General features: G+C 48.7%; 1 protein-coding gene across 2 annotated transcripts in view; it reads right to left on the bottom strand.

Moving 5' to 3' along the window:
• RBM46 (RNA binding motif protein 46) overlaps nucleotides 1-18,084 on the bottom strand; it is a 334,436-nt gene that overhangs the window by 179,400 nt on the left and 136,952 nt on the right. For both annotated transcript variants that reach the window (XM_029613106.1, XM_029613031.1), the window contains exon 3: nucleotides 15,437-15,904. In XM_029613106.1, coding sequence (XP_029468966.1) covers nucleotides 15,437-15,904 — 468 coding nt within the window. The remainder of the gene's footprint in view (nucleotides 1-15,436; nucleotides 15,905-18,084) is intronic.

The following is an 18,084-nucleotide window of genomic DNA, read 5'->3' as shown; positions in this document are numbered from 1 at the left end:
GATGTTCCCCACGCCAGCCGAGGCAAGGAATCTGGTGGGACAGAGAGAAAGTTGAGGTGGTAACCTTTGGATACTATTGCAAGTACCCACTGATCTGTGGTGACTGTGAGCCATAGGCTGGAAAAGTGGCACAACCGGCCGCCGACCGGAATGCTTGGAAGTGGAAGCTGGGTACTGCTCTCTGGAAAGGAGTCAAAAGCCTGCCGCTGGACCTGGTTTGATTGGTTGGCTGCGACTTCTGCCCTCTAGGCTGCCGAGATTGGCCTTTTTGGTAAGGCTTAGAAGGCAGACCCCTGGATGCTGGGGGATAATATCTCCTCTGCCAGTAGAATTGTCTCTTAGAAATCCTCTTAAAAGATCTTTTGGATGAAGAAGAGGGATCAGAAGGCAGTAAGGAGAGCTGGCGCAGAGTCTCTTGGTGGTCCTTGAGCTGCGCCACTGCTTCTTGAATCTTTTCACCGAAAAGATTATCCCCTGCACAGGGCAAATCAGCCAATCTGTCTTGTACCTCTGGTCTGAGGTCTGAAGATTTCAGCCAGGCCCATCTCCTTGCACTGATACCGGCTGCCGACACCCTGGAAGCGGTGTCAAAGATGTCATATGCTGATCGTACTTCATGCTTGCCAGCATCTAAGCCCTTTTGTGCTAGAGCATGAAGTTGGTCCTGGAACTGCAGAGGTAAGGCTTCAGCAAAGTCTTGAATCTTCGTGAACAAGGCCCTATTATATTATGTCATGTAGAGTTGGTAGGATGCAATGCAAGAGATGAGCATTGATCCATGGAATACTCGTCTTCCAAATGCATCCAGGAACTTCTGATCTTTCCCTGGAGGAATGGATGTATGAGGTTTGGCGCGTCTGGCCCTCTTTTGGGCTGACTCTACAACCACCGAGTGATGATCCAACTGAGTTTTTGGAAGCCAGGGGTTGAGTGAACTAAGTAGGTGGCAGAACAGGTGCCACCGAGCCAGGGTGCTCCCAGTTTCTCTTCAAAAGGTCCAAAAGGATGTCATGAATAGGGATGGACATGATTTCCTTTGGAGCATCAAGAAATTGTAGAAGCTCTAGCATCTGGTGTCTAGAATCCTGTTCTGTCTGAAGCTAGAATGGGACTGTTTCAGACATCTCCATTACAAAATTAATAAAGGACAGGTCCTCTGGAGGAGAACGCTCTTTTCATCAGGGGGGGAGGGCTGTGAAGGTAGATCATCAAAATCCTGGGACGAATCGTCGGTCCAAGGATTATAAGGGTCATCACCAGTTCCCAAATGTTCTTCAGAAGGAAGTAACTGTTGCGATCGTCGCTGCCCGACATCTCCACTCCGCCCACCTTACCTCTTTTGCGACTCCCTCTTTGGTTGATGGAAGTTTGGCTGCCGCAGCATCATCTTACCGTTCTCCTCTGGCGTCCCCGGACCGGCTAGACGCTGCCTTCCGCCATATTCTCCTGAAGCTTAAGGGCGTGCGCGTGGCGCAGCCCCGACTCAAGTACCAGCTGTGGCGCGAACCTCAGAGGCGTCCCCCTGAGATGACGTCATCTTCACCGAATACTTAAGGTCTTTCATTTTGCTAGCTATTCGAGTTAGCAAAGGTTATGGTAGGTTTTCCTAGCTTCCTCCAGGTATCGCTGCGGATGGGATTCGCTCTCCGCATACCTTGCTACCCTGCCTCCTCGGACTTTACCGGGGATACCCGCTCCTTGGGGGCCTCACTCTCTCTCTCTTACTTTTCAGGTCGCAGTCTGGAACCAGTACTCGCTCCTCGAGGGCCCACATTCCGGGACCTGCTACCGAATACAACTTCTGCCAGGAAGTCACCGCTGCCTACAACACCAGTGAGTTACCATCTCTCTCTCAGAGCTTTCCCTGGAACCAGGTACTCGCTCCATGAGGGCCTTCTTCATTCCAGCTCCTGGGCTGGAATGAAGTAGGCCCGGCGTCGGAGTGTGAGCATGGAAAAGGAGTCCCATCTTCTCCATTCTGGCTTTGCGACCTTTTGGTGTCATAAGGGCACATTTGGTGCAAGTCAGGACATCATGCTCACTCCCTAAACATAATACACAGACTCTGTGAGGGTCTGTGATAGACATGGTGCGCGTACAATCTGGGCACCGACGGAACCCCGACGCCATGGCCATTGACCAAAATTTAGCCGCGGGACGGTCGACGGCCAGTAGGCCGCGAAGGCCAAACTCGACGGTAATCGGCGAAAAGCGGCAAAAAACTTACCGAAACACCGCGGGCTAAACTTAGATAGAGGAGGGACCCCTGTGGGGCAAATTTTACTTCAAAGAAGTTCAAGAAGAGTTTCCTGTCAGGAATGTGGTAAGAGCTCCTTAACCGCGGGGCTACTGCTGCGCGGAAAAAAGAAGACTGAAGGGGGACCCCTGCTGGCTGCAGGGTTAGTGCCGTGCTGGGCATGCCCAGTAGGGGCCAGTCAAAGTTCCAGAAACTTTGACAGAAGTTTTCCGTGGTTGGGCTTCATCCTCGATGTCACCCATTTGTGAGGACAACCATCCTGCTTGTCCTGTGAGAACCTGTCTGACAGCAACAAACAAACTGTCAAATTAGCTTCTGAATTCTTTGCTCCATCAGATGAACTTGCCCCTCTCTAGTGTAGAACAGGGCCCCCAAATATTCCAGGGTCTGGGAAGGGATTAAACTGCTGTTGGAAAAGCTGACTATAACGCAAGTCCTGAAGAAACCGAACCACTCTTCTGGTGGCCAAGGCACTTTCCTGTTTCAACTTTGCCTGTATCAACCAATCATCCAGATAAGGGTGCACCAAAATGCCTTCCTTTTGCAGAGCCACTGATGACAACCATTACCTTTGAGAAAGTTTGAAGCACCGTAGTCAAACCAAAAGGAAGGGCCTGAACTGGAAGTACTAAAGAGAGCAACTTTCAAATCAACTTCCTAGAGTTGAGTGAGATAAAGAATGCAGACCACACATTTGCATCTCAGCTTCAAGGAAAGTATGTCATGATACATATGGACAACCAAGTGGCAATGTTTTACATAAACAAAGGTGGCAGTACAGTTAAAAAATGTTGTGCAGGGAAGCCGTGCAGATTCTGGAGTGGGTAGAGGCACGCTTGATAACACTACAAGTCACCTACCTACTGGGAGTAACGAACATGGAAGCCAATAGATTCAGCAGCATCTTCCAACCCCACAAATGGTCCCTGTGGTGCAAAAGTGCATAACAGATGAATTCTCCTTGCTCCAGCTTGGCCAAGGTACACTTATCTAGTTCAACTTTCCATCCTTCCACCAATGTCTTTAGGGAATAGTGTAGACCTACTGACACAAGAAGGGGGACTCTGCTAAATCTCATGTATACCTCCCTTCAATTAATGATGTGGAGACTGAAAGAAGGGTACTAGAACACCTCCATTTACCGCAAGGGATCTAGGACATTCTTGTTTTGGCTAGGAAGCCATCAACAAGAAAGAATTACTCAGGCAAGTGGCAAAGATATTCTCATTGGTGTCAAGTAAATGACATTGATCTGTTCAACCTGCACGACTATTGGACTATTTGCATACGTTATTCAGTGGCAGGACTAGCAGCTTCTTCTATTAGAGTTCCCAAGTGAGATACTGGCATATCACTCCCCGGGGGACCACATCTCCATTTCCACCCATCCATCGATATCTAGATTCTGAGGGGACTTATATGAATTAGACCAACAGTTTCCAAGCCTCCAATTCCTTGGGATTTGAATGTAGTCCTGGAAAAGCTTATGCTCCCACCTTTAAAGCCCCTGGAGACAAGTCTCTAAGAAATTTCTAACTTGGAAGGTAGTGTTTCAAGTCGCTGTGACTTCAGCACGATGGGTAAGTAAGCTTCAAGCGCTGGTTCACTATCCCCCCATACTTACAGTTTTACCATGACAAGGTTAGTTTGCGGACGCACCCATCCTTTTTGCCAAAAAGCATATTGGTTTTTCACCAGAACATCACACTGCATACATTCTTTTCAAGGCCGCATAACAATAACAGGAAAATATTATTGCACCCCTTGGACTGCAAGAGCACTTTAGCTTACTACAAAAAAAAAAAACCCAGACAACCAAGCGTGCATCCCAACTGTGTCGTTTTACCCAAATACGCCAGGTGCACCAGTGACAAAGAGAACTTTAGCGGATTGGATAACTCAGTGCATTCAATTCTGCCATTTATCCTATTTCTCTAAGATAAAGGGCTCTGTTAAAAGTATATCAAGTTCTATTGCATTTCTATATAAAGTAACCTTGCTGGATATTTGTAGGGCAGCAACATGGTCGTCTATCAATACTTTCACATTTCATTATTGTCTCAACCAACAGTCAACCTCAGACAGCTCGGTGGGCTCATCAGTGTTACATCATACATAGGAGGTCAAGGCTCTCCATGAAATTGGCGGGTTGCACACAGTATGAATAAGTAGTAATATCCTCCCAGAAACAAGTCAACCTCAACAATCAGGTGACTGAATTCACTCAAGGCAACCCTAAGCTGAAGAATCTCAGAGAGCATGGCTAATTCAGCCTGCTTATCAATGAGAAAAAAAGCAAGTTTGCTTAACGTAAACAGTGTTTTCCATAGATAGCAAGATGAATTAGACATGCGACCCTGCCCTCCTCCTTGGGACAGCCTACCTTCACATTACTGCACTATAGAGGTTTGATTATGAACTGAGGAGAAGAGGTGATTGCGCGGGAAATGACCGCATAAGCACACAGAGCAAAGCTCTGTATTCTAAGAGAAAGCTCCGCTCTGTGCTGCCCAGAGGACATCACCCGCTGTTGGGGGAGCGCTAGGCAGCGATCCCGATTCCGGGAAGATTTAGTGTGCCCAGACCAAGGTACAACCCCAGAAGACTCCAGGGAAGCACCACGGGGCAAGATGTATTCAAGCACAGGCGGACAGGCAGAAAACCAGGGAGCCTGACCCCTGCTGAACCCATCGCACCAGAAGAGACCCAACAACGCAATGCTGGTCTCTGGGGTAGCCCTCCGGCCATTCGATAGCCCTTTCGGACCTCTCGCTTAGGAATGAAAGATGCGATGTGATGGACAATGGTCGAGGACAAGAGATGGTACTGGAACAGGAACAAGATGAGGACCTTGGAGACTTGGACGAGACAAGAAAAGTGAAGACTTGGACAAGGCGAGGAAACTTGGAACTCAGGCAAGGATTCAGACGTGGATGAAGGTTCAGGATGCTCAAACATGGATAAAGATACAGGATGCTCAGACGTGGACAAGGATGCTGGATGCTCAGATAAAGATGGAGATTCAGGATGCTTAGAGGATTCAGATAGACAAACAGGTTACACAAAAGACTCAGACGGAGACTCAGGTTACTCAGAAGACTCAGACAAGGATTCAGGTTACTCAGAAGACTCGGACGAAGACTCAGGTTATTTAGAAGGCTTGGACAAGGATTCTGGTTGCACGAAGGTCTCAGACAAGGTTTCAGGACTCGGCCTACACAGCTGCCCATGGCTGGTCGCGGACCACGCTGAAGCGGAGCAGGTTCTGGCAGAGTCTTAGGCATGGACGGAAGCTGGCAAGGGCTCTGACAACCGGGGACAGGATACAAGACTCAGGATTCAAGACTCTGAAATTGGAACTCGGATTCAGGAACATTAAAAGCAAGGGTCCATCGGAGACTTGCGTTGCAAGGTGAACAGTGGATGAAAGGAACCTGGAAGCTGGGTGAAGACCTGACAAAGGAAACATCAGGATCAAGAGAGAAATGAAGGACATGTGGTACACCATAACATCAAGACATCGGAATCAATAGACGACGGGGACCTCTGGAGACAAGGACATCTGGGATGTCTGCGACAAGGTGTCAGGTACATCTGGAGCAGGAGCATCGGAACTAGTAGTATCCGGAGGGAGGAGCATCTGACGACAGGAACATCTTGAAGACGAGATGGATGAAGAAATGGGATCTGACGAGATACCAGGACATGGAACAAAGGTGAAGACGAAGGATCAGGAACCACAGATGAAGACAAGGGAAGTCCCATGAAGAACGGAGTGCCTTGAAGAAGCGAGGTGAAGCAGAGAAGTCTCCTGGAACGAAGAGCTGGAACCAAAAGAACTCTAGAAGTTAACCAACTCCTTGCAAAGGCGACAAGAGACTGAAGGATGCCCTCTTTATAGGGCTGAAGGAGACGCCTAGGAACGTCATCAGGAGGAGTCTCAGAGCCCTGCCCAGCGTGGGCCCTTTAAATAAACAGAAGAGGGGCAGCCGCGCACCTAGGAAGGGGCAGGACTTCAGACAGCGAAGGCGGCATCCACGCCGCGAAGAGGATCGCATAGGAGCGGCACAAGACCGCAAAACAAGGCCCCGATGATGGCGGCTTCCAGCCGCGAAGACAGGCACGGAAGATGGCAGCTCCCTGCCACGGGAAGTCCCACGATGGTGGCCTCCGGGCCACCGGAGGACAGCGGCGGTCTCCAGGCCGCAAAGAGGAGGGTCAATAGCGGCAGCTCCCTGCCGCGGGGAGATCCAACAGCGGCGGTTCTATCTGCCGCGAGTGGTAGCTTCAGCGGCGGCCTCCTGACCGCGGAAGAAGGCAGGCAATGTCAGCAGCCTCCAGGCCGCGAGGAGAGCGGCGGTTGTCGGCAGCGAAGAGGTGAGAGGCTACTTGTGGGCCTATCCCACAAGCAGAATCATAACACCCAGAGAGCATGGCTATTTTCATCCTGCTATCTACAGAAAACAGTTTACAGTAAGCAAACTTACTTTTCCCATGCTCTGCTATAGCTGACATGCTGCCTACTCCTGGGGGAGCTCTGCGCAAAACAATTAAAAAGTCTGCACACAAAAATGTAAAATTCTGCAAAATTTTGCTTACTTTATATTAGTTAAAAATTGTGATATGTATTGTGTCATTTTAAGTAATTAATTTAAAATGCAATACAGACAAAGCAGAGTTGCTTACCTGTAACAGGTGTTCTCACAGGACAGCAGGATGTTAGTCCTCACAAATGGGGTGACATCATCAGGATATAGCCCAATCACGGAATTATTTTGTCAAAGTTTCTAAAACTTTGACTGGCACCTACTGGGCATGCCCAGCATGGCACCAACCCTGCATCCAGCAGGGGTCTCCCTTCAATCTTATGTATAGTAAAAGAACATGCGAAAAATAAAATAATAAATCACAAGCGTACACAACTCCGCGGGGTGGCGGGTGGGTTTCGTGAGGACTAACATCCTGCTGTCCTGTGAGAACACCTGTTACAGGTAAGCAACTCTGCTTTCTCACAGGACAAGCAGGATGGTAGTCCTCACATATGGGTGAATAACAAGCTGAGGATGCCCGCGCATGTACCAAAAACACCCAAATACGTGCAACAGGCACAACAACAGGGGTGGTTCTTTGGATAACAGGCAGCCTGAAAAAACCCAACGGTTGTAGGAAGCAAGTTGGGTATTAAGCTGATAACAGATTGCGCAGAACAGACTGGCCAAAGATAGAATCTTGAGTGCCAGCTTTGTCCAGGCAATAATGGGCTGCAAAGGTATGGAGAGAAATCTACGTTGCAGCTTTGCAGATATCAGTAAGAGGTACAGCACGAAGGTGTGCTAGTGACGTTGCCATTGCTCTAATAGAGTGTGCTTTAATACGTCCCTGGAGAGGAAGGCCTGCTTGTTGTTAGCAGAAGGAAATACAGTCTGCCAGCCAGGAGGATAGGATCTGCTTTCTTATCGGGATTCCCAGCTTAAGTTTGTCAAAGGAAACAAAGAGCTGGGTGGACTTCCTATGGCTTGCAGTGCATTCCAAATAAAAGGCCAGTGCACGTTTGCATTCCAAGGAATGCAGAGCCTGCTCACCAGGGAGTGAGTGAGGTTTCGGAAAGAAAGTAGGTAGAACTATGGATTGATTTAAATGAAACTCAGATACCACTTTTGGTAGAAATTTAGGATAAGTGCAAAGTACCACCCAATCATGAAGAAATTTTATGTAAGGGGGGTATGTAACCAGCGCCTGTGGCTCACTGATCCTGCGAGCAGATGTTAGTGTGAGAAGGAATAGGACCTTCCAAGTAAGATGTCGCAACTCACAGGAATGCAGAGGCTCAAACGGAGGGTTTCATGAGTTGCACTAATACCACATTAAGGTCCCAAGCAGGGGCTGGGGGACGGAGAGGAGGCTTGAGGTGAAGCAAGCCCTTCATAAAGCGCACTACCAGGGGCTGTGTTGAAATAGAGACATCCCCTGTACCCCTATGGAAGGCGACTACCGCACTGACATGTACCCTGATGGAGGAGGTTTGTAAACCCGACTCCGAGAGATACCATAGGTAGTCTAAAATCTGAGACGTGGGAAAGGTAAAAGGGTCTAACGCCTTTGAAGTGCACCACATAGAAAATATTTTCCATTTAGAATGATAAGATCTTCTAGTGGAAGACTTTCGTGAAGCTACTAGGACCTGGGACACAGAGTCCAAGAGGTTGAGCGGCTGCAGAATTAACCTTTCAACATCCAAGCTGTCAGTGACAATGCTTGAAGGTTGGGATGGTGTAATTGTCCGTTCCTCTGTGATATCAGGGATGGATCCGTGCCTAAGTGAATCTGCGGATGCACTGAGAGGTCCCAAAGGATGGGAAACCATGCCTGTTGCGGCCAGTAGGGGGCAATGAGAATCATTAGGCCCTTATCTGTGCGTAGCTTCACGAGAGTCTTGCTGATGAGAGGAAGTGGTGGGTAGGCATAAAGTAGGCCCTTCACCCAGGATAGGGCGAACGCATCCCGTGGTGGAACTTGGCGACTGCTATGTAGGGAGCAGAAGTTGTCCACCTTGTGATTGTGAGATGACGCAAAGAGGTCGATGGTCGGATATCCCCACTTCCGAAATATCCAGACCGCCACTACAGGGTTGAGGAACCACTCGTGGGGCTGAAACTCTCGGCTGAGATTGTCAGCTAGAACATTGTCCACACCCGCCAGGTAGGTCGCTCTCAGAAGCATGGCCTGAGATAGAGCAAAAGCCCAAATTTGTGCTACTTCCTGACATAGGAGGTAGGATACGGTTCCTCACAGCTTGTTGACGTACCATATGGCTACCTGGTTGTCCGTTTGGATCAGGATTGTTTTGTTGGACAAACAATCCCGAAAAGCGGAGAGAGCATATCTGATCGCTCGGAGCTCCAGAAAATTTATTTGATGTTGCAACTCCTCTGCAGACCAGGTTCCCTGAGTCTGCAGGTGGTTGACATGTGCTCCCCAACCTAGAGTAGAAGCATCGGTCGTTAAGATTATTTGAGGTTCTGGAGCTTGAAATGGTAGACCCCGAAGCAGGTGGGACTCCTGGATCCACCACGCCAGTGAAAGGCAGAGTTGCCTGGTGATGTGGACAATGTTGGACATTGAATGATGTGCCTGGGACCACTGGGACTTTAACGTCTACTGCGTTACTCTCATGGCCAGACAAGCCATTGGGGTAACATGGACCGAGGACGCCATATGCCCCAGCAAGATGAGTACATGACGAGCCTTCATGGTTCGGTGAGACTGTATAGCACGTGCTAGCAACGCTTGTGAGCTCGGTCCCTGGGAAGAAAAGCCTTTGCTTGGATCGTGTAGAGATCCGCTCCGATAAAGGAGAGGAACTGAGACGGAATTAGGTGAGACTTCTGATAATTGATTAGAAATCCTGATGATAGTAGTAGCTGCACTGTAAGATGGAGGGAGAGAAGAACTCCTTCCATTGACTGAGCTCTCAGCAACCAGTCGTCCAGATAAGGATAAATGTGAGGGCCCAGTCTTCTTAAGTATGCGGCTACGACTGTCAGGCATTTTGTGAAGACACGAGGGGCTGATGCAAGGCCGAATGGAAGTACCTGGTACTGGAAATGTTGGTCTCCGACAAGGAATCGGAGGTGCTTTCTTTGAGACGGGGTAATTGCGATGTGCGGTACGCGTCTTTCAGGTCCAGAGAGCAAAGAAGTGGGAATAAGGAGCAGAGAAGTGGGAATAAGGAGACCAAGTTTACCATCCGAAACTCTCTTTCCGAAGATGTTTGTTTAGAGCCCGAAGGTCTAATATCAGGCGAATGCCTCACGTCTTTTTTGGAATCAAAAAGTATCGGGAATAGAATCTGTGTCCCCTCTGGGAAAGAGGAACCGGTTCTATGGTATTCGCTTGCAGAAGGGAAATGACTTCCTGTTGCAGATGATGAGAGTGGTCGGAGGAGGTCCACCCTGGCCGAGGTGAGTGTCCGACGGGATGGAGAGGAAGTTTAGATGGTAACCTTGAGCTATGACTGACTGTACCCACCGGTCTGTGGTGATTTTTAGCCACTTGGTGGTGAAGTGGCATAACCGGCTGCCGACAGGCAGAAATGGCAGAGGGGGATGATCTTCGCTCCCGAGCTGGAAGTCAAAATCCCGCAGAAAGACTAGGCTGGGCAGGAGGTTGAGCTTTCTGAGTCTGTGGCTGGCGTGGTGCAAGCTTTTGGAATGGGCGGGATGAACAAGCTCGTGCCGATGGGGGATAATATCTCTGGGCTTTATATGCTGGTCATTTCGTCTCCCATCTAATCGGCCGTTTGGAGGAAGTCAAAAACTCAGCATGAGCAGCCGAGAGCTGACGGAGTGTTTCGTTGTGATCCTTCAGCTGGGACACCATTTCCTGGATCTTTTCACCAAAGAGGTTATCCCCTGTGCAGGGGAGGTCAGCCAAACGATCTTGCACCTCCGGGCGGAGATCCGAGGACTTCAGCCAAGCCCAACGTTGAGCGCTGATGCTGGCCGCTGACAATCGTGAGGCCATATAGAAGACATCATACGCCAATCTGACCTCATGTTTTCCAGCGTCAAAGCCTTTTTTGATGATAGAGTTCAGCTGATCTTGAAGCTGCTCTGGGAGGGACTCAACAAAGTCCTGTAGTTGTTTAAAGAGGTATATAATTGATACGACGTAATACATGAGATGAGCATAGCTCCGTGAAACACTCTGCGCCCTAAAGCGTCGAGGAACTTCTGCTCCTTCCCAGGTGGCGCTGAAGAATGAGGCTTTGGATGCTTGGCCCTCTTCTGGGCGGACTCCACGACCACAGACTGATGTGTCAATTGTGTCTTTTGGAAGCCCGGGGATGGCTGCACTAGATAGATCACATCCGTCTTGCGATTCATGGGAGGAACCGTCCCAGGATGCTCCCAGTTCTGCTGCATCAAATCCTGCAGAATTTCATGGACGGGGACGGACATGGTCTCTTTTGGAGGATCCAGGAACTAAAGTACCTCCAGCATTTTATGTCTGGAGTCCTCCTCCGTTTGCAGCATGAAGGGGATAGTCTCCGCCATCTCCTTGATGAAGCTAATAAAGGAGAGGTCTTCCGGCGGAGATTTGCGCCTTTCCTTCGGAGGTTATGGCTCCGACGGGACCTCAGCTGAGTCTTGGGAATCAGATGTATCATCTGTCCACGGATCATATGGCTGATCCCCTGCATTATGTCCATGTCTTTGTAGTGGAAGACATGGACCCCCTCCAGCTGGAGGAAGTCTTGGAATCGAAGGTATCGGTGCCAGCATCGATGGTCCTGGCCTTGGCACCGAAAAATCGAGATCCAGTATCGGTGCCGGGCGAAGTGGCACCGATGGCAGAGGGGACTTCGCCGGTCTCCTCGGTGCAGGCACTCCCGAAGGCCCCGGAATGGGCTCCGGCCTCGACGCGTCCTCTTCCTCCGAGAGCGGAATTGGCGTTGATGGAGCCTTGGGGATCGGTGATTTCCTCGGTGCCCCCGGCAGGGCACGGATAAGCAGATCAAGCCTATCGAGGAGAGGGAGGTGCATCGGTGCTGGTTCCGGCACGGGCACCGGTTCTGGTGTCGGTGGTCTCGGGAGGCTTTGGACAGCCTGGACCACTGCCTCTTGCACCATCTGGTGCAATTCCTCTCGGAGCGCTGGGGTGGTGAGTCCCAGGTCCAGAGTGGAAGGCAAGGCGGGCAGCGCCGGAGGGTCCACCGGTCCCGGTGGAGTCTTGGCGGCTGCGCCCACCGAAGGCGAGGGACACCTCGGTGCATCCGGCTTAGAGGACAATTTATGCTCCTCAGCTCGGGTCTTCTTCTTCGGTGGCTCGAGACTTGACGAGGACACCACCGGTGCTCCGGAAGTCGAAGGCACCGGCCTCCGATGTTTGTGCCGGTGCTTCTCACAGTGCTCAGCTTTTCCAGAGTCCGGCATCGATGATGGAGATGCTGAAGACTGAGACACCGATTGGGACTCCTCGGCATCGGAGCAATGGCATTGCTTCGCCGGGAACGGAGTTGATGGCGTCTATGGAGACGGACGCTGAAATAAAAACGCCATTTTCTCCAAACTTGCCCGACGGCCCTTTGGGGTCATCTGGGCACAATTGGTACACGTCTCCACGTCGTTCGACGGTCCGAGACATAATACACAGACCAAATGAGGGTTCGTGATTGATATAGTCCTCGGTCAGTCAGGGCACCGACGAAAACCTGTCGCAATTTTGGCTGTCAAAAAATTTAGACCGGTCACGGTTGGTGCCGATAAGGCCCACAGTAGTCCCCACCGGGAACCGACCGAAAAACAGGGCAAACTTACTGTACGGACTCGGCAATCGACGGCGGAGAAGGGAGACCCCCTAGGGGGTATAAACTTTTGCAAATTTTGAAACATTTCCTGAGGAGAAATTCCTGTCAGGAATCTGTGAAGAGCTCCAAAAATCCGTGTGGCTACAGCTGCATGGAAAAAAAGAGACTGATGGGAGACCCCTGCTGGATGCAGGGTTGGTGCAATGCTGGGCATGCCCAGTAGGTGCCAGTCAAAGTTCTAGAAACTTTGACAAAAGTGTTCCCTGATTGGGCTCCATCCTGATGATTTCACCCATATGTGAGGATTGCCATCTTGCTTGTCCTGTGCGAAAAGTTATTACTCAGGGAAGCAGAGTAGAAGTACACTGAAGAATATCCCTTCCATCTCTCCCTACTCCCCTGGCTAGACCTCTTTCACTTTGCCCTTTTAGGCCCCAATTCCTCCGCTCTCCACTATCCTCTTCCACCCTCCCCTCTACTCCCACGGTTTGACCCCTTTTTCATTCAAGCCCTCATACAGGCTTCCTCTGTCCCTCTCATGAACACACACACCCTCACATAGGCTCCCTCTGTACCTCTCTCACACAAGCTCCCTCTCTCTTGCACAAGCACACACCCTCACAGATGTTTTCTATCCCACTCATATACACAGCCTCACACAAGCTCCCTCTTTCTTTCGCATACACAAACACCCCATCATCCAGGCTCCTTCTCTCTCCTGCACATACACACTCCTTCACAAAAGCACCCTCTCTCCATGGAGGATTATCCTCATAGGCTCTCCCCCCCCCCTTCTCTCTCACACACAATCTTTCACTAACATATACAGAATTCCAGTCTCTTACTCTAGGTCGCACACCCACATAGGCACCCTGATAAGCACACTGCCTCTCTCACACAGGCTCATGAGCTTTGCTCTTTGCTAGACCTGCTGTAGTCGCCGTTCCACTTGCGGCCAGCTGATCCTTGGATCTGATCTTCGCTGCAAGTTACGGACTCCACTCATGGCCACCAGCTGCCCCGGGCTTGATCTTTGCTGCGAGTGAGGCGGACTCCACTCATGGCCAGCTGCTGCCCCAAGCCAGATTCCGCTTGCTCGCAGAAGACCTCTCTCTGAAATTCTGTGCAAAACTAAATTCTGCAGGAAGGGGAATTATGCACAAATTCTGTACTCCACAGTAGCACAGAATTCCCTCAGGACTCATGCCACCCCATCAACACACTCCTTGCTGCTAGGACCAGAGTTCCACCACCCCTGGAGAAAAAGTGCTGCATTTTACCAATCACCTATTCACTGCCGGCACTGGTACCCTTCTGCTGCAGGAATAGCAGCTGACTTTGCCCGGCAGCTCCTATTCTTTTTTTTTGTTTAAACAAAGTCATAGGGCAGTGCAGCCTTCAAATGGAGAACTCTGAGAAGGGAGGAAAAAAGGAGAGGGGGAGGGAGGATGATAGGGCAGGAAGGATCAGAAATCCTCTATCCCCAACATAGCCAGAAGGAAAAATTTCTGGAAGTCCCAAGGGCAAGGCACTGCTTAAATGAAGGAGGGAGCAGTAAGTTTTCACGGCAGAAGCTGCCTTTCTTCCTTTCTTTTCTTTTTTTTAATTTGCTATGTCAGGAATCTGCTCAACTGAAAGACAGTGAGCAAGTCTTTCACCTCAGGAGCTACCACGATCCCTTTTCCTGATCAATCTAACCAGGCCTTAGTCCAGAGCACAAGATGCACATCTTCCATCTGCTGGAGACAAAGAAAACTACAAAGCTAAGGACAGCGAGCCTGTTATTCTCTGTCTCCATCTGCTGGTTGGTAGGTATATATAACCTGTTTGTCATGGACTGGTATGACTGCATGATGAAGAAAATATAATTATTTGAAAACAAACCAATCTCTGTCTCATTACACAGCATGGGCCTTCCAGGCTGTTCTTCCTCTTTATCTGATTCAGAAGTCAGCTCTCAGAAGGAATCTGGGGACCCCTCCTGAGACTGGAATCTCCCTCAGAATAATAGATTAGAACCCTAGCCTTGGTTCTCTTAGATTTCCTGGAGGCTCTAATCCATGGAGGATCATCCGCATAAGAACTGAGTTGGCTCTGAAGTACTTATTTAACCAGTCTACAAATGCAGGATCCAATATGTTCTGAAGCATCTCTGATGAAATCTCCATACTTGCTTGCTTCTCCAGGATCACAGGAAAGTCCTAAGGTCTATCCTTCTGGTCTGAACCCTCATACACCAAACATAAAATACCAATCAAAGAGGGACACATTCAAACCTTGCAACTTGAGCAGCAGCAGTGCCTTCCAAACTGCTCAGGCTTCTTGGCCATCAGAAGCTATAGGAAGCTTCCAGATGTTTCCACAGTGTGCAATCTGCTGGAGGAGGTCGCCTATGCTACTAGGCACCTGCTCCCATACTAGACTTGGAATTTAAGCCCCATAGCTTGTTACTGATTGCTGATGATCCTGCAATTGGGCTCCATCCTGATGATGTCACCCTATCCAAAGCCTCAGATAGACAACCCTTTTCCAGCCGTTCTGTGAGAATCTGTCTGATCCCCAATTTTACCATTAATTTCCAACCATGCTGTCAATTGGAGACTTCCTCATAAAAGTGCAGGCCTGCAACACTTACTGCCCAATCAGACCAATGACAGGACTGATGAGAAGTACAGAGTGGGACATTGGCTGTAGGCATCAAGGGAAAAGCTGCCGAGTCTAAGTTATGAATAGATTGAAAAGCTGTCTGTAAATCCCCAACAGGCGGTGTTGTACCCTACTGGTTCAGATTGGGATGTAATGAAACAGAATACGTCTTCTAAAGCGATTATTGATGTCAATTACAAAAATCTAGACTGCATAATATTTACCTGGAATTAGTTTTCTTCTAGCCATAGCAGCAGCTCTGTGAGACTCATACTCGACAAAGGCAAAGCCTCTATTTTTAGTTTTGTCGGTCGCACTTGGATACACGATAACATCCACAACCCCTTCTGTAACCTTCTTCATTTCATCCAAGATTTCTTCTTTTTTCTTTTCTTTTGGAATGGCACCAATAAATAATCTGCAGTTATCCAAACTCACACAGACACCAATAAATTTCCCAGGTCGAATTTCATAATTATTAAGCATTCTAATTGCAAGTTGTGCTTCCTCTTTAGTTGTGTACATCACAAATGCATAACCTCGATTCTCACCACTGAATTCCATCATGAGTCTGAATTCATATATTTTCCCAGCTCTCTCAAATACAGGGACTAATTCATCTTCATACATATCACGAGGAATCTTTCCCACAAAAACCTCACAACCTCGAGGTGGTGGAGGGCCTTCCCATCCTAAGAAATAGAAAATGAGAATTTCATGAACATTAATTCACTTCTAAAGTTTGTATATACTTTCTATAATTTATAAAACAAATCTTTAAGAGTCTGTATTTTCTATATAAAATGTAAAAATCTTTGGTTAAATCGGCTCATTATGAGAATGATAAAAAATCCTTAAGGAGGCATTGCTTTTAGGACAAAAATAATCACTAATATGTCTATATTAAAAAGGGCTTTTCCAATAAAGGGCCTCATTTTCTAAAGTATCGCAGTCCTGCAGTACTTTAGAAAAATGCGGTAATGAGGGGCGGGGGGCCGGTCCTCCGCTGCCGGCATCGCGCCCAATAACTACACCATAGAAGGTGTAGTTATTGGGCGCGAAATAGGCAGCGAAAAGGCTCCTTACCTTTTCGCTGTCCGCGCCGTCCTTGCAGAGTCGGCCCCAGTGACGCCCCGAATCCTCCTCTTCCGGGGCCGACTCCGCAGGGCCTTATTTTCTAAGGCTATCGCAGGCTTGCGCTGTTAGCGCAAGCCTGCGATAGCCTTAGAAAATAAGGCCCAAAGTTTGGGACTTAGCAGAACAAACCTGGGGATCAACTATCTCCCCTGCCCCAATCCTCCCCCCCCACCACCAAAGCACCCAGCTAAATCTTAGTCGGACAAAAAAAAAAGGGAGGTGGTGCGAAGGCATCCCAAGATGGGGCTTAAATTTATCCAGCTAGCGCTGAATATCAGTGCTCCTTAGCTCAGTTTAGTCGGGCAAGCCTGTTCATGGTGGAGAGCAGGTCTAAAGTTATCCAGGTACCAAATAACTTTAGATATACCCAGCTATATTAAGCATATACAGATTAAGTATTGAAAAAAAAAAAAAACCCACTGGAGGTTAGCAGCAGTTTGATCCCCCTCTATCCCCAAAATAATGTAGAAATGTGTGGGCACAGCACCCAATTCTAAACCTCACCCCCCACTCCAAAATAATTAGAAAACGTCATAGGCCTTGCCCCCAAATATTAAAATTAAAATCCTTGTTTCGGGCCACCTTCTGACCACAAACCAACTCTCTCCACATACTGGCAATTCCTTTCCCTATCTTCCCAACCTATCTGGAACTCTTGAAACAAAGAAATCTCTGGGAGTATAGCAGAGTCTACCTGCTGTCTCGGTAGCATCCTGTGTTGCTCTAGCAGCAATGTTAGAAATATATGCTACTAATGTTGCTGTCAGAAAATCTTACCTGACAGCAACTTTTTCTAAGGAAAATTTTGATTTCTTATCTGATGATTTTCTTTCCTACAGTCCTACCAGTCCAGTCCAGCTTGGAAGAGTTTTATTCCCTCTACCAGCAGATAGAACCAGAGAACCACGATTTTGCTGACATTAGCCTATGTAAGGCACTGTGAAGCTTGCAGCAGCTCAGTGTGTCTGTATCAAAGCAAGAAAAGTTCCAATAAGACTCCTTCCCCACAGACAGGAGAGTCACAAATGGACCTTGATAAAAGACTATAAAGTAGGACCTAGAAACAACTAACGAATCAAATCAAAGAAACTCTTCTGCAGGGTGCTGGCAGAAAAAAAAAACCATAGGAAGGGTACCTGTTCTGGTCTAGTAAGTGTTAGGTTTGCGCCTGCTATGCAGCCTCATCCTATCTTTATTTCGCCTCCACACCAGCAGAGGCCTTCAGTATGCCTCATCATTAGTCTTGTCAAGTTCTTTCTCAATGCCCTTGCCACACCCAAATCCCAGCCCTATGTAACTCTGCCTTGCCAGAAGTTCCTTGTCTTCTCATGGCGTCACTTTTGGCTCCGAGACCTGACCCTTGTTCTTGCCTTGCTTTGTGGTTTACCAGCCTTCTAGCTTTGCCTTGAGGCCCTCAAGCCTATCTTGCCTTGTTCCCTGTCTTGAGGCTTCTGGCCTATTTTCTTATATCCTGCCTTTGGGCCTATGTCTGTTCCAAGCCTTGTTGCCTTCGGGCTTCGGTGTTCATTTCCCTTCTCTGCCTCGTCTAGGTTCTATACTTGTCTGCCTTGTTGGACTTGCCCTATATTGTTCCAGTATCCAGTTTGCCTGTTTCAGAGTCCACCCTTTGCCTTATCTCACCCTTGTCTTGTCTACTTCCAGGTCCTACTTGATATCCATACATAACACTAAATTAACAATACATCACAACATTATAATAATCTAACCTGCTGTT

This window comes from Rhinatrema bivittatum, chromosome 1 (assembly GCF_901001135.1).
Source record: "Rhinatrema bivittatum chromosome 1, aRhiBiv1.1, whole genome shotgun sequence".
NCBI lineage: Eukaryota > Metazoa > Chordata > Amphibia > Gymnophiona > Rhinatrematidae > Rhinatrema > Rhinatrema bivittatum.
This window is presented reverse-complemented; position numbering and strand designations above follow the sequence as displayed.